This window comes from Trichoderma citrinoviride (assembly GCF_003025115.1).
Source record: "Trichoderma citrinoviride strain TUCIM 6016 unplaced genomic scaffold BBK36scaffold_4, whole genome shotgun sequence".
Taxonomy (NCBI): Eukaryota; Fungi; Ascomycota; class Sordariomycetes; order Hypocreales; family Hypocreaceae; genus Trichoderma; species Trichoderma citrinoviride.
Genome location: NW_020194712.1, coordinates 1,199,657 through 1,222,054, shown reverse-complemented (window position 1 = coordinate 1,222,054; position 22,398 = coordinate 1,199,657). Strand labels below are relative to the sequence as shown.

General features: G+C 53.4%; 6 protein-coding genes across 6 annotated transcripts; 3 read left to right on the top strand and 3 right to left on the bottom strand.

The window, feature by feature from the left end:
• Nucleotides 1-981: 981 nt before the first annotated feature.
• BBK36DRAFT_1195014 (hypothetical protein) lies at nt 982-1,962 on the top strand (the record flags this gene model as incomplete). Its single annotated transcript, XM_024896877.1, has 2 exons — nt 982-1,150; nt 1,316-1,962. The coding sequence occupies 2 exons, from the start codon at nt 982-984 to the stop codon at nt 1,960-1,962; spliced, it is 816 nt and encodes a 271-aa protein (XP_024751470.1).
• A 1,542-nt stretch (nt 1,963-3,504) lies between these two features.
• Nucleotides 3,505-5,476, bottom strand: BBK36DRAFT_1114595 (MFS general substrate transporter; the record flags this gene model as incomplete). The annotated part of the gene is made up of 3 exons (XM_024890049.1): nt 3,505-3,671; nt 3,732-4,690; nt 4,752-5,476. The coding sequence occupies 3 exons, from the start codon at nt 5,474-5,476 to the stop codon at nt 3,505-3,507; spliced, it is 1,851 nt and encodes a 616-aa protein (XP_024751469.1).
• Nucleotides 5,477-10,314: 4,838 nt separating this feature from the next.
• Nucleotides 10,315-12,047, top strand: BBK36DRAFT_1167420 (hypothetical protein; the record flags this gene model as incomplete). The annotated part of the gene is made up of 3 exons (XM_024895045.1): nt 10,315-10,345; nt 11,135-11,235; nt 11,298-12,047. The coding sequence occupies 3 exons, from the start codon at nt 10,315-10,317 to the stop codon at nt 12,045-12,047; spliced, it is 882 nt and encodes a 293-aa protein (XP_024751468.1).
• Nucleotides 12,048-12,699: 652 nt separating this feature from the next.
• Nucleotides 12,700-13,416, top strand: BBK36DRAFT_1167419 (carbonic anhydrase; the record flags this gene model as incomplete). Its single annotated transcript, XM_024895044.1, has 4 exons — nt 12,700-12,706; nt 12,921-13,031; nt 13,115-13,223; nt 13,290-13,416. The coding sequence occupies 4 exons, from the start codon at nt 12,700-12,702 to the stop codon at nt 13,414-13,416; spliced, it is 354 nt and encodes a 117-aa protein (XP_024751467.1).
• Nucleotides 13,417-13,741: 325 nt separating this feature from the next.
• BBK36DRAFT_1114604 (N-terminal binuclear Zn cluster-containing/DNA binding domain-containing protein) lies at nt 13,742-16,323 on the bottom strand (the record flags this gene model as incomplete). The annotated part of the gene is made up of 4 exons (XM_024890050.1): nt 13,742-14,000; nt 14,066-15,581; nt 15,747-15,934; nt 16,175-16,323. 4 exons carry the CDS (start codon nt 16,321-16,323, stop codon nt 13,742-13,744), a joined length of 2,112 nt encoding a protein of 703 aa, XP_024751466.1.
• A 2,234-nt stretch (nt 16,324-18,557) lies between these two features.
• Nucleotides 18,558-20,262, bottom strand: BBK36DRAFT_1167417 (glycerol kinase-like protein; the record flags this gene model as incomplete). Its single annotated transcript, XM_024895043.1, has 3 exons — nt 18,558-18,809; nt 18,869-20,027; nt 20,132-20,262. 3 exons carry the CDS (start codon nt 20,260-20,262, stop codon nt 18,558-18,560), a joined length of 1,542 nt encoding a protein of 513 aa, XP_024751465.1.
• Nucleotides 20,263-22,398: the final 2,136 nt, after the last annotated feature.

Below are 22,398 nucleotides of genomic sequence, written 5' to 3'. Positions count from 1 at the left end.
TGTGAGTGAGTTATGTATCAATGAAACGGCTGCAAAGCTCACGGTGCTTTGTACTTCGGACATAGAGTTTGATTACATGTTGGCCGGATATATCGCAAAGTCCGTTGATATAACTCATCGTTTGATATATCCATCGTTGATGCTTGGTAGAGCTATCCTTGTGGTGAATCTGTATATCGTATGTCGTTTGCGGTTTACGACGAGAGCTGCAATGGTACCTCGGGAATAGCTGCCGATGAGTTAGCGTCCAAGGAGGGAATCGCGTACATCAAAGGCATCCCAGCCGAACAAGTCGATCCGGTAGGCCAAATCTTCTTGGCTGTGGAATGTGAGACGACTCAAAATACGTGGAAGCATCTCGGGTGTAAGTCAATCTTGGCCGTCGAGCTGTGGTATCACGAGTAGCCACACTCACGCAAACTCGATTTTCCTTTTAATGGATACTTAGAGGTTATACCATTTTGCATGATGAGAATAGTTCGATCCAAGCGAAAGATGCAACTTCTCTCATCCCCTCTCTTTGCCGAGACTGTCCGCGCAGCTTGGTTTGGGCTTCAAGCTTATTGATACCGGCGAACACGATGCCTCCAGGTACAAAGCCAAAGCCAGTGGAGGCGCCAGTATCGAAAATTGTGTGTACGTAGTCCTGGCATTCTATACTGTACATCTATCAGTTCGAATACTTTAGGCTTTGGAGCCCCACAATCACAGGAAGATGCTTGGTTTTGAATACATCTTTGCTCGAGATAACCAGACCACAAGGATCTCATATACCGTACAGTGAGGCCCGAAGCTGCGGATATAAACGGAGGGCTCACCGCGCCAATAGCAATCGAGGTGTAAGCAGACCGCACCAACTAGCGTTGTAGAGACAGCCATAACAGGAATAAGCCGCCATTCACGGCATCCCACACCTCTCTTCTTCAACTACAGTCTACTTCCGGTCCAGTATATTAGTTTGCTTCCTGTCAAAGTACCATCATGCTTAACGCCGTGGACGAATGGAGAGGCACAACGGATCCCGATCTGCGACGCAGAGTGCAGAACAGGCTGAACCAAAGAGCATATCGTCAAAGACGAAGGCAGATGCTCAGGGTCCCCGGAAAGACGTCCGGCAGAACTGCCAATGAGACGATATCGCCAGCTCAATGTCTGGACCGGGATGATGCCTCTTGCCCAACAGCAGCAGCCAGGCCTGTGCGCTGCCGGGCAGCAGCGGGAGACACGGGCCACACTGATAGCCACAATGTCTGTGGAGAGAGTCTCGCCAACAGGTCCCCCAACACAGATACGCATAGTACTATCAAGCCAGCAGCTCCCTGGTACACCGACCCGGCCGCGGTAGTTGCGCAATTCCGGGGCCTGAAGCTCGGCCGCCACGCAAAGCCTTCGCCGTCCGACGACCACGTCTTGTGCATCATGCAGTTCAACGTCATGCGAGCCTTTGGCACCATCACCTCCTTGGTTGGACTATCGCCGACTGATCTGTTAGAGGATGACACACCATCTCCGTTCTCCTCTCCCACACGCTGCCTCATGCGGGAGTCTCCCGCCCGTCATCACTTCCAACAATTTTCATTATTACCCGAGAGCCTCTCGCCTACATCTCTGCAGAGATCCACGCCCCACCATCCCTGGATTGACATTCTGCCCTTTCCCCAGATGAGAGATAACCTACTACGCCTCGAATCCAGCTCGAGCGTGGCAGCCGAAAAGCAGCAGTACGATGCGGATAGTCTATGCCACTGGATGGTCGGGCTCGACCCAAGTCAGAAAGAGTCGGGCCTCATCTTGTGGGGAGAGCCCTGGGATCTGGCTGCTTGGGAGGTGACAGCGGAGTTTCTTGATAGATGGGGATGGACGCTTGAGGGTTGTGTTGACTTGTTCCGGTCAACAAATTACTGGAGAAGCAAGAGAGGGCTGAAGCCCCTTTTTACCTTGGGGAAAATGGGAACGCTGTGACCTGGGCAGTTCTTGTAATCGAGGTTAACAGATGGCTTACACGGTAACAGTCCAATGTCCAAGAGGCCACCAAAGCAACCCACAGTCTTGCCACGCAGAAAGCCCTCGATGGTATAAGACAGCAAAGAGCCGAAACTCAACATGCTTCTTTGCCTTCGCCGCACAAGTCACTGGCGACTTTCCCACATGGATCGACCAAGACATAATTGATGAGCATCAAAAGCTCAAGGCCTCGTCACACATTTCTTTTTAGACGACCACAACGCCCACAATGGTGGCGGACTCCCAGAGCTGGGGTATACGCTTCGTTGGTGAAAGCCGCCGTAGATATCGACGACGTTTTCTGCCCATCTGGGTTTATCATGATGGAGATCCTGACGTCTGCTTTGAAGTCGAGCTTTTTTCTGGAAGATGGGCTTTGAGGGCCTCAAAATGAGGGTCGCAGTGGTCATGGATATGTGCCATGGTTGTGTGATTCTGGTGAGGGATGTAATGGAGCCTGGAGGGGGGGATGAACACCGGAAATCAGTGAACAGTGGAGGTCAATACTGTTACACAGCATGGTCACTCGTCAAGTAACCAGAAGGAATCATGATAAATCTTCTACATATCCTTCAAACTCTCATTTGAACGCCGGGTGTTGAGAATGCTTCACAACTACCGGATCCATGGGCAAATTAGCCCCTTGGAATCGATAATCTCATCCAGCGCAGTAGGAGCAGACCTCCGCCCGCAGTCCCAATTTCGACAACATCATAGAATAGGATGTATTCAAATAGTTCCATTGTAAATCGGTGGATGTTGGAAGGACTCCCAAGGCTCTAGACGCGGTCTCAATGACCGACGGGAACCGATCACTATCTCATTATATATTCCACCAGGTCTGAAATTGGATAGTGAGGTCTCAAGCTAAAAATAACATGGCAAGAGACTCATAAGAAAGAGATACGTAGTAGTATAAGCCAAGTCACCATAGATTACTGCCTCACATCTACTCCCGTATTCGCAGTCCACATTCCTTTCACGTGTGAGACACGGCCATGAGGCGGCGACGCATGCAAACGTTCCGAGGTACCAACAGGTCTCAGTCTTCCGTTTCCCCTGACTGCAAGCGATTCGAATGCGCCTCATTCCTAATCAAGATCCTCTCGCCAACGTCAGCTTCTTTGCCTCAAATACACCAGCTGTCAAAATTCCGCCAAAAGCGCCTCTAGCATGGCACATAGCATCACGAGCAGAATCACGCGGCAGATGAGTAAAATGCGTATTTTAGATACCGTTACTCCATTATTCCCTATTCGAAAGGGTCAACATCAAAAGGCCAACCCAGGCTACCTTTCCCAAAAGTGCCCTCAATTGCAGGAGTAAAACATCCGTAATGCCCATGCTATGCAAAGACCGGGGTATTATGATAACAAGAGAAAAGGCAAGCAAAAAAGGCTGGACAATAATACAGGTATCCCATATCCCGAAAGTAGTCGTGTCTAACCCATGCAGTCATATATGCAAATCCCCCTCCACACCTTCTTCAAGGCCACCATTTTATTTGTTTCTCGGAACGTTGACAGACGGCCGCCGGCTAGCAGCGGGCGTTCCTCTGGGAGTACCCCGGGGAGTGACTCTGCTCTCGCCAAAGAAGCGATGCTGCTGGCTGAACCGCCTGGTAGCGTCGGGCCGCTGCTGGTGACTAGACGCTGATGCAACGGAGGCTGTAACAGATTGAGTTAGCATTGCATCATGGGAGCAGAAGAAAATGGGCATCAACTTACATCGGCGCGTCGCAGGATCGTACGGAATGCTGCCACGGCGGCCTTCGTTAGTCTGCTCCATGCGAGCATCGGCCAGCCGCTGAGCAAAGGGCGATCGGTGGCGCAGTTCAGGGCCCTTCCAGTAGATGATGTAAACAGCCACAACAAGGCAGAAGGAGATGCAGAAGAGGATGGTGCTAGCGTATTCCAAGTTGTGTCCGCTCGACCTGCCAATGTTGTTGAAGAAGGGCAGGGCTGGAATGGTGAGAACACCGGCCAAGAAGTCTCGAGCCCAGCCGTTACCACCAGTGGCGGAGGCAGAGTAGGGGCCGTAGGCGCAGATCATGTAGTCGATCGTGGCCATGTAGATGGCGTAGTTGGCAATGCCGACAATGGCAACGAAGATCATGGAGCCGATCCAGTGAATGGGAGGGCCCTGGATGGTCCAGGCGAAGCCAATGAGGCCAATAGGCAAGCAAGGGGCCGTGTACAAGAGGAACCAGAGACGGGACTCGTACTGAGCACGCTCGTCGTTGGGCTTGGCCTGTCGCTCCTTGATGTTGCGCTTGATGGCCGGGATGAAGAGGAGCCAGGCAATGACATAGCCGACACCGATGGGGATGAAGCTCAATCCAATCTCCACAGTGCCGAATCCCCACTGCTGGTACACCAGGGCGAAAGACTGGATGAACATGAAGATGAGGGCGTCGGAAAAGCCAGAAAGCAGGGAGAGCACCAGGACAATGGGCTCCGTGAGGAACATCTTAAATGGGCGGACCCAGGTGGTGAGAACCTCCTTGGCGGAGAAGCGGTCCCGGAAAGGCACAAGCTCATCGGGTCCCCAAATGTTCTGGCCCGTCGCCTCACGGCGCTTCTTGGCAATGCGGTTCATGATGATGGTGGTTCGGGTCTCGGGGACGGTGAAGAAGTGGAGCAGCTGGACGAAGCCGCCGAGAATGAGCTGGACCCAGATGGACCATCTGTATAGCGCAGTGTAAGCGGGATGTTTCAACAAGATGTTTCACGACGATGGCTACTCACCTCCAGGCCAGATACTTCTCGGTAAAGCCACCGACAATGGGGCCCAGGACGGATCCACCGACAGAGGAAAAGACGACGTAGGCGACAGCGTATTGCTGGTTATCCGCCTCCCACATATCCGCAATCATTCCCAGGGTGACGGAGCCACCAGCCGAGGAGAGACCACCGAGAGCACGACCAACCATGATGGAGGCAAAGTTGGGCGCCAACGCGACAGGAAGCTGCCAGATGTTGACCAGGAACAGGGAGAGCTGCAGGACCGGCCAGCGGCCAAACTCTTCCGACCACGGCGCCCAGAGCTCGCAACCAAAGGCGTAGAGAACCAGGAAGATCATGGCACCGCACCGCGCCGCCTGCTCGCTGACATGGAACTCCTCAGCGATGCCAGGAATGGCGTTGGAGTACAGAGAGGTGTTGAAGTTCATCGACACCTGGACCCAGAAGATGACCGTCAGGATGGACCACTTCTTCCACGTGGGGAAGCAGTAGCCCAGCTCGTCGTAGCAGTCATCCTCGGTGATCTCGTACTTGTCGTTGGTGCCGAGCCTCTCGAGGTTGTTCGCGTTGCCGGTGGGAAGGCCAGATTCCTCCTGCTTCTCGATGTTCTCGGAGCTGGAACCCTGGCCGTGTGAGTTGGGCCTCCTCAGCCGCTCATTGGCGAGGTCCAAGTCACGTTGGTTGAGGACCTGCGGAGGGTCCTCCGAGAAATGGGTGTGGGCGGGCATATTGATGTATGTTGAAGCAAGTTCTTGTTCCGCCTAGTCGGAGAACAGACTTGCTAACATGGGACAGTATGAGGAGAAAGTATGGGGAAGGAGTGAAGTCGGGGAAAAGATGGGGGATCGGAAGGCGAAGTCGTGGGCTTTATATAACCACCAGGAGCGTCCAGCAACGGAGACTTACGACCTTGGCCAAGGTAGAGTATTGGACTAGCCTTGTCTCTTTTTTTTTCTTCCTCCCCGTAAACTCGCTCAAGGAGATGTACACCCAACAAAGGCAAAGAAGCCACTCCAAGGTTTAGCATGCGGCCGGCGGAGGCAATAATGGAGAGTCGGGGTCTCACCATGTCGGTGCTGGAGCAGGGAATATCCACACGCGACGGAGGCTAGCCGATATGACGTCCATGGTGCCCCATCACACCTCCCACCGAACTCTGCACCCCAATAAGGTAGATTCGGAGATCGTCTTGCTTTGCCTAACACGACAGCGGCGCAGAATGCAGACCGTTGACAGGTCTACAGTACGGACGCGGATGCTGCTCTAGGCCGTATGCGAAAGGCTATCGGAAATGGCGCCTTCTGCAGCTTGTCCTTGCAGCCGTTCTCGGAATATGTGGCCGGCACACACAGAGAGCGGCCGTGTCGTTGCACTGTACTGTGTACTAAGCGGGCTGGGGGCATCCACGAGCACGAGGACCTGATGCCAGGTGCTTATTTCCCCCTTCTGGGGGACTGGGGAATGTTCTCCGCATGCTTGCGGCTCCAATAGGCAGTATCCTCAGCAACAAGGGCGCTGTGAGACACACACAGCTCAGCCAGCGAGAACGGACGGCCCAGCACTCGGGGGACCCTGCACGTTCTCGGCCATGATTGCAGGCGAGACATGTTGTAGCAGAGACATGTACCACAATCCGGGCCCAAGAAACGCTCGTCTGCACGCGCTTATCGCTTTTCTCGCCGTGGGAAACAGGGTTCTAGACCATTGCGCATCCCGGAAGCATAGTCGGGCTGTTTTGAAGCCATCGTGCCATCTGCTCCCCGCATAGGGCCTCGACCATTGCCTCGTTTGCCCTGTTTTTGGAGTTGATGTCGTCGTTCTTGGCCTTCGGACTGGCCGTGCTCTCCCTGCTTCGCAACTTTTCAGAACTTTCTCTCCTTCTCCAACACCACAACGGCGCAAGTCCCTGGCCTCCACCGTTTTAGCCCCAAGCCACGGCGAAAAGCAGGTGCTTCCATATGGCCTCCAAGTACTAATAAGCAGGGCTTCCGATCTTGATTCGGCAGCGGCGCCAGAGCGTCGCTGTGAGTGGTGGCGGTAGGGCCGGAAGACGGCACTTGACCAGAGGCTAGCAGGGGAGGCATCGATCGGGCCAAGCAATCGAGCAACCACCGGCCGTTTGGTGCCATTAGCGAAGCAGCAGAGCATCGATCGCGCGTGCCTCTGTAGATTAAGCATCGTGCACTCTGTTTAGCCGACTGCGACGGCCACGCTCCCCCTCACTTTGAGAAAACCCCCCGAAGGCGTTGCGAAAACCTTGCTGGCGACGACGAGGCAGCGCGAGCGCGCCCTTGCCTCGCCGGCTGCACCTCATCGGACAGTCTCGCAGCGCGCGCAGGAGCCAACATTGAACCTTGCCAACGCCCCTGCGAAAAACCATCGTCCCATGGGTCCCTCGAAATGCTTCTGCCTGGTGCTGATCCCTCGCCGATGACGTCGTGGTGATGGAGGCTGATGGAGGCGCGATGGGGTTTGAATGGGACCTGCCGAGCAGCCTCTTGCACGCCCCGGCCAATGACGAGGCGCCGCCCGAGGCTGTCGATGGAGCGCCGTGGAACCCCGAGTCAGTGCTGGGGGCGCCGTATGAACTTGGTTTTCGCCTTCTGGCGGTTTCGATGCGTCTTCTCGAAGGGTTTTTGCGTGAAGAAATCCAATCGTCTCTGACGATGCTAGTGCCTCGTAGCGTGCAAAAAAAGTGAACTGACTGGGGCGGAAAATCATTTTCACGCTCGCACGGCTTCAGCCTCGCGACCCTTTCATTGGAAGAGTCGCCTTGGACATCGTCAATGGTCCAGATAGTTCGGTAGTTGCGCCAAACCTCCTCCTCCAATCCCAGCAAATCCGCAATATTGCCGACTCGATTCGACCCCTCGTCTCGTGCCTTGGCCTCGTCAACTCAGCTGGCGCTAGAGCTGCTCGCTTCATCGTCCCTCTCGGCGGTACTGAATCGTGGGCTCGCCTTCGCTTCGCCTTCAGAACCCAAATGTGGCTGCCTACGCTTGTACTCGAGCTACCGTCCATGTACTCCGTATACCGGTAGTTGGATGATTATTCCCGCCTGACGTGTCGTGCTGCCCCCAATCTTTTCCCTTATTTCCCTGCGCAATGCCGATCAGTCAGGGTCTCAGGCATTCACATTTGGATCAAGTCTCTTTTCCGCTCATTGACCTGCAATCGCTAATTCTATTCTTCTAGGCCTCAACATGTCTCGCTCTCGCTGTGCCGAGACGAAACATGTACAAGAGCTATTTTCAGCTCGTCTGCAAGACAGTCCTCTTCCGACCCCTTACTTGACGAATTCTGCTGATTGCGATGCTGCCAAGCTGGGGCATATGGAGCTGGCTCCTCCAGTACCCGCAGAATAATACTGATGCCTAGCGAACCGCATTATCGACCCATTCACTCCCCTCAAAGGACGGCTGGGACGCTCTCCATGGGCAAGCCATCTCCAGGCTCCAGGATTCTGATGGCAAGTCAGGGGCTCGATGGAGAAATTTTCCCCAATATCCCCATACCATCGAATCAATCGATGTGGAAAAAAAGCCAGTAGGGTCCATATTTTCCCCCTGGGCAGCATCACGAGTTTTGTTTCCCCTTGGGCACATCCCATGACATTCCACTTTTTGTTTGGCCTCAAGTTGCCTCAGCTTCCAGAAAGTAATGCCCGAACGCTGCACATACTGTACTCCGCACTGGACGAGCAACGATCTGCGTGTCTGCGGTTCCGGGCACGCCGCTCGTGTGTGTGCGTGTGTAAGCTGACAACGCATTACAATATCCCATCGCATGACCATGGACGTTTTCACGAATTGGCCCCCCAGACGCCACTGATGGTATGAATATTGATCTGATGTCAATGGGAATAACTTGAATCTGAATCTCAGGGTTCATGGTATTGTATGAGCAAGGAAACTTCTGAAGATGGCGGACAGACTATATTGGGAATGATGACTATGAAGGAGGGCGAAAGCTGCCACATGGTCATTTAGGGGAGCATTTCTTCATGGTGGCTCTGATGTTCCCAGACAGATCGCCCTCCAATCTCCAGCCAAGGTACGTATTACGGATGTCGCATCGTAGGGCCATTTGCATGAACCGCGGTGTAAAAGAGCCCTCCTCAGCAAACGACTGTGTGGAATGCTGGCCCCACCCCTACATATACTGTACAAACTCGATATACGAGTGAGATCCAGCAACTCACGGATATACTAGCTATATATCTCCTAATTCTCTCGTATCTACTCCGTAAAGCATCGATCGATATGCGGTACATTCATTCCCATCTGTTACATTAATCAAACACGTGATAATACTTACGCTGTAGCTTTGCTCCTATCTACAATTTATGGATTCTCAGCGTTCTCTTCAGAAAGTGAATGTCGTGAAACTCACCAGTGTTGACCAAAGTCCTACTTTATTTAATAGCAGTAGGAACCGTAAACATATGAAAATCAATCAGACACGGGTTGGGTCATATTGCGTGCAAATCGAGCCCAATTGCGGACTCCCCGCAAACCTCGCGTATTCGTCTTTCGATCAGCTCATTCCCTTATCTCTCTCCTCACACCCGTTGCCTCAACCCCAGAAACCCCGGAATTCCCCAGACAGGCAGCAAGATAACCGTAAATCCCTCGTTTCGCGTGCCAGATTCCAAATACCATCTGGCTGATGGAATGTACCGCCGCAGAAGCCTTGTCGTTAGGGCTCGAGATTCCATAACGGGCGCATTTTTGCTGCCAAAATCGCTTTGATTCACATTGATTCTACTTAATCAATCTACTTGACCCCCGATGATATATAGATTTCTGTGAAGAAAAAGGGATGAAAACACCTATCAGAACATAAACATTACCTGCCATCCAGCCAATCTTGGCCAATATCAAGCCGGGTTCTGTCGCGTTCTTGCTGTGTAAGTGAGGGAAGCACGGCGTCGAAGCCCAGCTGTATGTGTGCCGCCACTGTCATGGCGGATGCGCCGGCGGCCGTTTCAAGGGGGTCTATGAATGTGATGAGGACATTCAGTCCTCTGGGGATAAGGTGAGGTATTGCACCCTCTTGTGAATACATGAATATTCTAGGTTAGGTGGTTGGAGCAACCGGTGAGACGATATCTATGAACGGGTAGGTAAGTTTCAAGCTTCCAACAAGTCTATTCACAGTCAGACGATTACGAGTAAAACATCAAAGAAAAAAAAAATATATCAATCGCACAATGCTTCACATGCCCCCTCGTCTTCGCCTTTTGATGCCAATTATTCGATTCAACTCGGTCATATCGTGGACAATAGTCTCTTACCACACGGTGGCTTGAACCCATGTCATCTTAATGTGGGCACAGCTGCACGTTTCAACGCGAACTGTTTCCTAGTTCGGCCAAACCCATCAGGAGAAAGACGACGCCACGGAAAATGCGGTCACAATATGCCCAACTTTGAAATCAATCACTGCTCTCTTTCTTTCTCTATTCGCTGAGCCAGAGGATACAACTAAAAGAGAATACTCAGAGATTGAGCAAGGGTCTAATTGTGCCGAGGACGGACATGAGCGATCTTAGGAAGGCCAAGAGATGCAGCACCTGCGCCACTCGGCGCATAGCGGTAAGTCTGTGCCATCCATCTACGAATCATCCAGGGCAGCACATCGTAACAACCAGATTCAAAGTGTGATCGCAAGTCCCCCTCGTGCTCTCAATGCCTATTAACAGGGCGAACCTGCGGAGGCTATCACCGCCAGACCACCTTCATCCAGGGCGCCATCGGGACCCCCAAGTCCCGGAGCAGAAAAGCACATGCCATCGACGATCCGCAACCCTCAGCTCCTCTTATTATTCTTAGCCAACCCACCGCCACACCAACACAAGGCAAGGCAAGGCGACGTCGACGACGACAGACAAAGGGACCCGCAATCAAGTATCAGGTTTCGCAGCAACCCAGCGAGACATTTTCCTCCGAGCTGGACTACCTCATCTCCCTCATCATTGACAATTTCACCCCCGCGGAGGAGAGGGCATTGGTCAGCACCGTAGACGGCTCGGCCGCCTGCCTTGACTCGAGGGTCTGCGGTGCTTGGGTCACGCTTCTCCCGGCCATTGCAGCGCGGGCGTCGGTTCACCTGGACGTCCTTGAGCGTGCGGTCAAGACGTTGGGCTACACGATCCTGCGGAAGATCCCGCGGGCGCTTGAGGAGTACGGCGAGACGCTTCGTTTGTTCACGTCTTCGCTCGGCAGCGCCGGAGAGGGCTCATTTGAAGAGTTTTTGGCTGTTGTACTATGCTTGAACATTGCTGAAGTATGATAGCCAGCCCCCCCCTTGCCTGAGTCTGATGCAGATCATTGACCATGTTCTTTCATAGGTCCTATTAGGCACCGAACATAACGGATGGTTAGCGCACTGCCGAGGTATCACTAGACTGATTCGAGAGAAAGGGCCAGACGCCTTCAGGGATGGCATGCCCCATCAGCTCTTCACAAGCTTCCGCGTATACATGGTACGTCAAAAGACTTCACGCATCAAGTTAGCCCACAGTGTCACTTACACCAACGAGCTCAGCTCCTCGAGGCTATTCAGAACCGCACGGAAACATTCTTAGACGAGCCATCATGGAAGACGGCCCCCTTTGCATCCGAGCCAAAATCTCTGATGCAAAGCCTGCTGGATCAGATATCCGGTCTGCCGTCCCTTTTACAGCGGCTGGACACAATATCCGACGACGCCAACCTAAGAGACCATAATGACGGTATCGTAGCTTTGTATAATGACTTCGATGATCAGCTGCTTCGTCTTGAAGACTGGGAGGATAATCTCAAGACGAGCGCACAATCAAGGCTCCTTTGGTGGCCCGTGGCACTATCCTCAGACACGGGAACCCAATTCCCAATCTCATACGAGTTTACGAATGTCTTGGTCGCCAACACCATATCCCATTACTGGGGCTTCCTCTTGGTAGTGCAGATTTCTGTAGAGACTTTACAGGCTATTTCCGAGAGGCACGGAATCGTCGACGACTGCCGCATCCTGAAGCAAAGAGTTGCAGCCTTGGCGGATCGAAAGTGGACTCTGGCAAACGACATCTGCCAGAGTGTTCGATATCATCTCCGGCCTGAGATGAAACTCTACGGTCCGGCTGCGACACTGTTTCCCCTAAACGTGGCGTTGCAGGTATACAGACGGGGAAATAAGACGAAAGAGACGTTGTGGTGTGAGGAGACTATTTCCAGACTTGGTTCGATGGGCATACGGCTTGCTTTCCATGTTCCTCCGATTGGAGAGGAAAAGTCTCCGGGAGGGTTGTCTGTGTGAGTAGGTCAGAGCATAACCATACTGACGTGCAAATGTCTCCGTGGGCAACCTGCGTATGAATCTTGTTTTGTACTTGAACTGCCTGGTGATTTCTTGTAGATGTACTCTGCATCAAACGACTAACCAGAATGATGTCTAAACTTTCTAATTTATGAGAATCCTGAATAGAAGTGAAAGCGTAAACTGAAACTCGTATACCAGTTCGAGAAGGGAATGAGATTATAGACTAGGTCAGTCTGAAATAAGCATACTCCGCTTCTATGCCAATTCAGGAAACCATTCGCGTTTACTTCACGTACGGAGAAATTCCACGATATTGGAGTACACCCCGTTCAGGACAGCTATAAGAAGAGCTTTTTGTCTCAAACGAACTTTCCTTCAATCTACTCTCTGTATAACCCATACTCGTGATTCCCTTCTCAATATCATACCACTGTTTACCTTCATCAACTTCACCAACCGCAAAATGGCCTCCAACGAAGAACTCGTCCAGAGCATGGTCCAACACGCCGAGTAAGCACCTCGCCTATCTACTCTGGAATAGAAGCCCGTCTAAGAGGATGATCATCAAAGGAAATGCTCCTTGACGCACCAGCCATTGCCAACCTTTGAAGAAATGAAGGCCTTCATGCCTCCCGGCGCAAGTGTGGTCATGGTCGGTAAGCCAAAACCCCCTCAAAGACTCCTCCTATAAATGCTGGTCTCGTCCTCTATACGGCGGTAACTGATATTATTCCTTTTCAGTGACTTGTTGCGACCCCCGTGTCCTTCCAGACAAGTTCTTTGGAGGATTCCAGATGAGTATGCTCAAACTCATTTCTTTAGCCGTAAATGAAGAGGTTCTGACGTTGCAATCTCTCTCTCTCTCTACAGAAATCAGCGAGATCCGTAATGCAGGTGGCCGGGCCAGCGAAGCTCTTCGCTCAATCATCTGCGTCGACCAGATGCTTGGCGTGGGAGCAGTCATTGTCATCCACCACACCGGTAAGCTACAACTCCCCTTCTTCCTCCCTACTTACCTATAGCTTTCTGAAAAACCCTGAGATCTAACGGAATGCTTTTGCTAGATTGTGGACTTACTCACCTCCGAAACGATTCCCTGCACAAGGCTCTGACTGAAAAAGCATCCGGCAATGCAGATGAGATTGCCAAAATGGACTTTGGTGAGATCCTCGAGTAAGTGAATCGATGCTTGCGATTCGTTTCGTGAAAGGCCCGATGCTGAAGGTTATGGTGTTTTAGTTTGAAGGCGAGTGTTGTTGAAGATGTGAAGATACTCAAAGAAAACCCGTACTTGAGAAGGGACTTGAAGGTCTATGGGTATGTGTATGATATTAAGACCGGAAAGCTTGAGGAAGTGAAGGAGTAAAAGAATTCCAATCCCGGGATTGGATGGATAGTAAGCCAGTGTCGTAATCCAATACTTGCAAACATTCTTTGATCACACAAGGTCTAGATTTCATACTTGCATAGGAGTGAATTCACTGTTCACAATGGCTCTGGTGTACATCAAGTCTACCAAAGAATATCGCAACAACGGAACTACATACAACACAAGATATATCGCCAAATATACCCGAAACACCCATATGTTCGACGCACCGACTCCACGCTTAAATCGCTGCTCTGGGTATCGCTGCCCGTAATCATTCACGCCAAATCAGAATCTTCAATGCCACCCCTAGCCTAGCTAGTTATTGATACTGCGAATTGTATCCCAACCAATCCGACTCTGGATCCGGCATCCTCATCGACTCCCCCGTCAACCCATTCACGCCCTGAGTCTGCCATGATTGACCATTCGCCGTCCTTGGCTCAAGTAATTTGGGGCAGTTGAAGAAGTCAAATATGTCAATGTTGTCGAGTTCGCTTAGGGAAGTCACTTGCGTTGACGTCGGCTCCGAGCCCGATTGTCTTGTCGACGACGTCAAAGTTGCGAGATCATGTGCGCTCCTGTTGGCCATTCGTAAGTACATGGGTCGGCACAAACAGGCTGGTGCAATCATAAGTAGGCTCACCTTCGCATGGCTGTAAAGTTCATGTCTCCCTGCCGCCCTCTCTGGACAGCTCTGGAAAGGATTTTGGCATAGTTATTCGCAACCTCCCAGAACTGCCCAATATGGCCGAGTATCTCGATGAAGAACTCAATCTTGGGGTCGACAGGGCAGCCTATAGAGGCTGCATGAACCAGCAACAGCCTTGCGGCAACCCAGAGACCAAAGATGAAGGGAGGCCCGAGATTATCTAGACCACTTGCTTCAAATACATCTCGGGCAATGTCTGCCAGGCTCTGAACGGCGGACAAGCACCGCTGCATGGCGTAATACGACGGGACGAACAGGTGCGACCTGACGGTCGGATACGCCGCTGAGGAGTGCAGTCGCACAACAGACGTAACGTAGGCGCCGTGCAACATGAACCAGTTTGCCACTCGGCTCCCCGGATCAGAGTGGCAGAGCGCAGAGATCTTGCTGTAGTCGCTGGGCAGGCTCCTCAGCCAGCCGTCAAGTGCGCTGTCCAATGATCGGTACGTGTTTCGCCAGTTGGCCACATCGGCCGAAGACGTGATGTCGACGGGCGTCTTGAGGAAATCGTGCACTTTGCTGAGTATCCTCAGTATCTCGCAGTGGTAAGAAAAGCTACCCAGATTTTCCGGCTTATTGGTTGCATATCCAGTCGTGCCGTACGGCTGGGATGTCGATATCCAGGACCGCGTCTCGACGGGAACATTCCTGGAGAAAAGATCATAGGAGCTCGGAAGGACCCTCTGCATCTTTCTATCTTCCAGCATGAAATCAAACGTCGTGGTGGCTATCGTTGCGTACCGGTCAAGCAGATACACCATCCAGCACATCCGCCGCCGCCCTTCATCCTCGATCCACGAGTCCGGCCGTCCGGCAGTGACTCTTCGTATCGATCCCGTGTGCGGTAGACTGTCAGTCTCGACGGACAGGTAGACGCTGCTTTCTTCGCACAACCCGAGCTGTTTGACGTTTTGTGCCAGAAGCGCGAGAAGATTCCAGCCCTTGGGGCCGTTCGAGGTGCCTAGTTCATCCAAGCTGAGTATGATCAAGGCCCTGAGCGCGGGGACGCTCACGTTTTCCATTGTATACATCTGCACGATTCGTTTCGATACCGCATGATGATGGAGTCTCATCTCAGGAGTCAGCCGAGGGTCTTTGAGGAACCTCAAGGTTGTGGCCACGATGGCATGCAAAAGCACACGGTCTGGCTCGTTGAGAGAAGTCGACCCAAAGAAGAGGCCGAATGTGGTTTTGCGGTCCAAGATGGGACACCAGGGGTTGCAGTGTTTGAAGTAGAGATCGACGATGGTGTATACGATGTCGTGAGGGGGGAAGTCGTTGACGGCGGATATGGACGAGGGGCCCCTTCGAGAGGTTGAAAAGGTGGAGGACGGATAAGTCTGCGCATAGGAGTTGTTCATCACGGGTGAGTTGGAATTGGCAAGAGGTGGCATTCGGGCATCGTGGTAGTTGTCGACGCCATTCGCCTCCCATGCTGGGCTTACAAGGCCTGGCCTCAGAGTAGGAGTGCTCCGCGCAGCTCCCAGCGGAGCAAGCCTCGCCCCGTCTTGATGAAATGCATCGGCTGGAGATGGCAAGTGGCTGCTGAGAGCCGGCGAGAGGCCCTGAGTCTGTGAGCCAGATACATGATCGTTGGCGATGTGCTCTTCGACACGGCGCCCCAAGCTCTGCAGCAACGCATCGATGCGGTTGACCTTGGCCTCGAGCTCTAGGCTGAAGCCGATGCGGCTGCCCGGTTTCTGCCTCTCAAGATAGACGCAGGTCCGGTTGTGTCGCGCGCACCATGAACATGCGGGCTCGGCGCGGTCACACTTGACCTTGCGCGCCTTACAGAGCTCGCAGCTAGAAAGAGAGACGAGAGGGTCAGCGAGGCTGTTCTGATACGCAGATCGAATGATAAGTAGTCACAATCACTCATTATGGGAAGCCATGATGTGGATGACAAGAAGTGAGATGAGATAATATGACGAGTAGAAGCCTCGAAATAGAAGGACGATGCCGGAGATGAGACGTGGAGAGATAGGATAGGATAGATGACACAGGAGATAAGGTCGGTAGAGGAGAGGACAGATCAACACATACGACGTCTTCTGATACTTGGTCCGCTTGCGCTTCTTGCCGGCCACCTGCGTATCGCCGTTCTGCGACGACGAGGCAACGGCAGGCGTGGTTTCGTCAGCGCTGGAGCCGTCGTCGTGGCTCGATGCCGAGTTTGCGTCGTCCTCGGGCATGGACAGCGAGAGCGGCGCGTGCTGCATGGTTCCATGTGCTGCGCTTAAGGGCGTCCCCTGGCTGGGTCGGAGCTGCGTCCTCGTCCCCTTATCGCACATGCAGAGAGTCGACGCCGATGGGGAGACGCTGCGGGCAGTATCTCGTCATTCCTGGCCCCGACTCACGGCGAGTCTCATGGTGGTTTTGTTCTGCAAGGCTCGGGGTCGGCTGGGCGTGGAGGTGGGGGATTGTTGCCCGTTATTGGCCGTCCATTTTCCTCATTAGTAACGGCCGTGAGCCATCCAATCCGATCCACCGTGGAAGACGCCGGGAATACGGCAGCCCAGGGCTCTGCATGTGCTGATGATGGCCCCTAGCGGCGCTGTAGCGGCTCAGTTACAGGGCATAGCGGGCAGCTCTAGGCGCCAGCTACAGGCCCTTTGGGGGCTATCCGCTTCTGCCTTACAGGCCGTTTACGGGCAGGGACGGGCCCTGTTTGGCTGGGCGGGCTATTGAATTCCATCATGGAGGCTCTAGTCAGAATAGAGGCTTGCCATCTCCATCGTCTTGCTTCTCCCGTTTAGCCATCAGCCCATCCCGTGAATTCGCTGCCGGACTCGCGAGGATGCCGAATCTGCCTCAATTGGCCTCTTTCTTTCCCCTCCCCTCGATCCTTGGCCTGTCTCGTGTGGGGAGTGGTTTGAGATCAAGATGCCGCGGCTTCATGCAAAAACTCCGCAGGCTGCATGTGGTGAGGGCGTGTCTGTCTTCTAGTGTCTGTCACCCTTCTAGCCTACGCCACTTGCCGGCTTCATTTTTTCGCCCACCATCTAATCAATCAATCTCCATCAGGCTCAACCGAATCATCGCCAAACAGTTTCAATTGGCGTTCCGATCATGCTGTCTTGCCAAGAGCCGCCTTGACGCACCGAGCGGGCATCGCGAGAGACATCCAGACCCGATTTGCCTCCCAATCGCAAAGCATCGGCATACACCCTCTCGCTCCTCATGCGTCCGCAGCTTCTCCAAACCGGGGATTACCTCAAGTTCCGAGACCGCATTTGCGCCTAGTGCTGCGGTGTTGGAAGACCCTTGTCAGCAGAACGCTTGTCGAGGGCCACCACCACGAGAGCTTCACTAGCCGTTCTCGTATTGCTCCTCCGTTGGAGCTCGTCGGAAGCTAGGAGATGTGATTTGGGCTAACGAAGAATCGAGGCCTTGGTGAAGATTTCACGGACTACCGACTGCCCCCGCTCCTGCAGGGGTGCCGTTCAACCGCTGCAAATCGAGTCCATATCTGGATACCTACATCTGGATACACCAAGCACCGACATGTTGGTAACCAAAGGCGAGACACGGTCGTCGACATGAATGCGGAGAAGACAAAAGCTTATCTGAGCGGCCCCAAACTTCTCCAGTCGTTCCATTTGTATCTTCTAGTGGCCGGGGTTGTCAAGCGACTGACGCACATAAGCTCGTGGGCCTTTGAAGTCTTTGCTCTCCAGACAAGGAAAAGGATCATCCGATGCTACTTGGGTTGGCGAAGAAAACACCCTCCATGAGCGTGACCAGCTGCCACGAACTCGATTAGCGCCCATCGCTACCGTTATGCTGTCTTGGCGATGCCGAATGAAACGGAGTGTCAGTCAATAATAAGCCTTCTTGGCGATCCGCTCGTCGTCTCCACACACGCTCGGTCTTTTGGAAACCGAGACACTGCATGGCTGATCAACGAGTCCGGTAATACAACCCCGAAGCCTTATATGGTGGGAACTCGACAGGGTGCGCGAACATGGAAGATGGAGAATACTACACGCCTCGGTGGGCTTCCGGACATGCTTCCAAGGCCCTTGAGATGCGATATCATGGGCCAACTTTAGTTCTCACGGGCACATATGCAGGCTACGCGACGACCTATGTGAGACTGGCAATACCTCAAGTCACGGCGCTTGCATTGAGACGTTAGATTGGAAAGTCGAGCGGCATGGGTGGTGTGATTCGTGCCACCGCAATACCTTCAGCTACCGGGCTCTTCCCCAGGAGCATTGCAATGTAGGACGCGGCGGAGCACGTGTATATCGTGGCCATGAGGCAGATCGTGCATGCATGCGTGTGTCTGCGTCCTTGCTGGGCCGATGAGTCTGCAGATTCAGAGTCTAGACAAGGGAGAGGTAAACCGCTGATGCATATTATTGGTTTCTAAACTGACAAAAATCATTACATGCTCTTCATGAGTAAATCGTATACTAGTACATTACACCTCGGCCTCGTTCAACCATCCTCTACTCATATCGACCGCCTTCTCCCATCGTGCGAACCGCTTGCGCGCCTCCTTTTCTGAAATTTGGGGCCGGAAGATGGTGCGGCCCTCGTTGTTCACGTCCTTGAGGTCCTCAAAGCTCTTCCAGACACCCACTGCGAACCCTGCGGCCATGGCAGCACCAAGCGCCGTTGTTTCACGCATTCCGGGTCTGTTGACAGGGAAGCCAATGAAATCTGATTGTGTCTATGATGGATGGTCAGTCTTGGAAGATCAAGTTTCGGAGAGTGCAGTTGCACACGAACCTGCATAATCAAATCGGAGGCGCACATGCCACCATCCACGCGAAGCTCCGTGAGCGGCGCTCCACTGTCCTTCTCCATGGCTTTCAGAATGGCTTGCGTCTGGAAGCATGTGGCCTCGAGGGTGGCACGGGCAATGTGGCCGCGCTTGGTGTAGGCAGTGATGCCAAAGATGGTTCCCCGAGCATCATCAATCCAGTAGGGGGCAAAGAGACCACTGAATGCAGTGACGAAAGTGCAGCCTCCGCTGTCCTCAACCTCCTCGGCGAGGGCACTCAGCTTGGATGGCGACTCGATGAAGCCAAAGTTTTCTACCAGAAATGTGACGCTGGATCCGGCGGTGGCGATGCTGCCCTCGAGAGCATACATCCGCTTACCCTCGCCAAAGTCAAAGGCAACGGTAGTCATAAGACCGTGTTTTGAAATGACGGGCTTAGGGCCTACATTGTACAGCAAGAAGCATCCAGTGCCATAGGTGTTCTTGGCAAGGCCAGCGGTGAACCCCTTCTGGCCAACCAGGGCGGCAGACTGGTCGCCCAAGCAGCCGGTGATTCTGGCGCCCTTGAGAGCAGTGAAGGTGAGCGAGCCGTACGCCTGAGGATGGGAGGAGCTAACGATCTTGGGAAGCGTGACCTTCTTGCGATCGATGCGGAACCAGTCGAGGAGATCATCGTCGTACTCAAGGGTCTCAATGTTCATGAACATTGTCCGTGAGGCGTTGGAGGGATCTGTGACGTGGATGTTGCGGGCTGGGCCGCCGTTCAGCTTGTATACGAGCCAAGAATCGACTGTGCCGAATGCCAGAGTTCCAGCCTCATAGGCCTCCTTAACCGCGGGTGCATTTTCAAGGAGCCACAGCAGCTTGCTGGCGGAGGGATATGTGGAAAGAGGGATGCCACAGCGGCTGATGAGCTCGCCGGAGCCGATGCGGTGCTTCAGCTTGCGGACCAGCTCTTGTGACCGAGCATCGGTCCAGACAACAGCATTATGCAGCGCCTTGCCCGTCGTCTTATCCCAGACAACGGTGGTCTCGCGCTGGTTGGTGATGCCCACGGCGACAATCTGCTCGCGGGTGTGACCCGCGTTCTCAAACTCCTCGACAGCCCCGTTTATGCAAGTCTCTACTGACGAAACGAGAACTTCAGGGTCCTGCTCATGCCAACTGCAAATGATGTCAGTTCAGTTTTCTTGTTTTCTAGTTTCCGTGGCGTTGAGAATTTCAAATGACATCAAACTGGATGTGACATCATGGGATCGACAACGTACCCAGAATGCGGATAGTGCTGCGGAAACTCTAGCTGATGTGTTGCGACCATGTCACCCTTCTGGTTGAAGATGAGGAACCGAGAGCTGGTGGTGCCCTGGTCTATGGCACCAACGAAGGTGGGTCGAATCATGGTCTTGGAACTTCGAGATGCTCTTCTGGATTTGAATCTGTTTGACAACGAGGACAGCATTCAACAAAGGTGTGATTGTGTGTGCGGAAGCCAAGGTGGAGAGGAGGGTGTGGGTCTTGTGAGTTGTGGGAGGAAAAAAAGAAGAAGTGAGAAGAGGGAAGAAAGGAGACACGGGAGTCTTATTTCATGAAACTGACAACAACAGAGCTGGCAATGCAATGCTGAGATGATGAAGAAGAAAGGAGAAGGGGAGATGTTGTTGTATAAAAAAGCGAAGAGACAGGGCAGGTGTGTTACGAGGAGCGTGGCTGAGGTCGGCCGATGAGCGGCCCTTTATGTTGCCCCCAAGCAGATTGGCTGCCCTGGCACAAGCAACAAGCAGCATCATCCGCGGGCGGCATTAGTGCGTGCCTCGTTTTGCTAGTTTGCTGGCCCATTAGTCGCCCCCCGGAGTAATTGGGTTCCAGGAAGGACATCAGTATTTCGACATCGACTCCGGCTCGCACCCTCTTCTCGCACGGCGCTTAAGCACCGCTAACGGGACGCGTGGGATCTACCCCTCAGTCCCACAGTTCTAATTCCAGGCTCCCCAGATTGTGGAGGCGGAAACGGTCACGAGGGGGCGAGAAACTGAGATTGAGGGCGCTAAGGGGGAAGACATGACATGGGACTGGGTTGGTGTGCGAGAGAGAGAGAGACCGAGCCTGCGAGTCCTCTTACTACCTATTCTCCCAACGATTGGGAGGGTTCCGAACCGGTGGAGAAAAAAGACGAATTGGGGGCACCGAGAGTTTGGGGGTGTTATTACGGAACGCTATACCGAGGGGCATTACGAGTACTACTTACTGGATCCGACCAAGGCTTACGATTACGGAGGGACAGATCGCGATTGCTACCTACCTACTGAGCGTGGTAGTATTGTTCATGTGTTCGCAATTTGTTAAGGGGGAGAGCCTGGGCTGCGGTTACGGCTTGCTTACTTCCCCACGGGCAGCTAGAACGTGTGACTGCGACTTACTCGGTTGTCTGCCTCGGCTTCCCCCGTTCAGGTTGGGCTGCTTGTGGCTTACAGCCATCGAAACTGGAGCTTGGAGTTTAATCACGATCCTCCGTACTACGAAACTAGCAAACAATTTGAAGCCAACCCCAATTTCCCCCCCCGCGCAGCGTGACAAGCAGAGACTGTTTACAAGGGGCCTCCTCCGTTTCGGGCATCAGCATCCCGAGCTCAGATCCGGGGTCACGATGCAAGATGCAAGAGAGGACACAGCAAATGCCCACAATCACCTCCATCCTAAAGGCAGCCCCTCGGCCTCTGCCGCCCCGACCTAACTAACGCAGCTCGCCATACTCGAAAGCTCAGGGCCCTCTTCTGCTGCTAGCCTCATCAGCTCTGCTTGCCTCTTCTCGCCCCGAGTGGCTCTGGAACGCAGCTAGAACAGCCGCTACCGCTCGGGAAATCCCCTCCCCCCAAGCATGGCCGCGATCTTGATCGGAAAGAATAGCGAGGGGTGGGGGCTGCAGCTTGGGATTGCAATACCGAATGTGGCTGAGCCGAAATCTGCAAGGTTCGCACACCCGGCCAGGGATCCGGATAAGCGCCCGTGTCTCATATGGGAGAGTCGCGTTTTTTGACTAATGGATATCGTAACGGTAAAGAGAAGAGAGGGGGTGGGAAAGGGGGGAAAGAAAGGGCCACGAGACGGGCAGAGATTTGACAGGCGCGGCTCGTCTCTCTCCGGTGGAAGCCGGCGACGACGGGATGCCGGGCATGCCCTCGCACTAAGGCAACCGTTTGATGCTTCGCACTTGTGCAGAACGAGACACACACGGCATGCCCTCTTTTTTCTCCTCGTTATGGAGATGCAACGCCGCTTCCCATCCTTGCATCGAGCATGGCTTGGCGCAACTAGGGCTGCTTCCAGCGTACGGGTACTTGTATGTACAGGACCCAGAAGCTTAATGTTTGATTGTGCTGATCTGTTGCCTGAGAGGGAATCGTTCTTCTGGGTGCGGTTCGTGTGACTTTAAAGATAAAAAGAAGCATCGTTGCTCTCTTCGTCTGCTGCCAGTTCTTGTGTTCTCTCCCCCTCCCCCTTTTCGCCTGCCGCGCACCGCCAGATCGTGCTCCTTTTG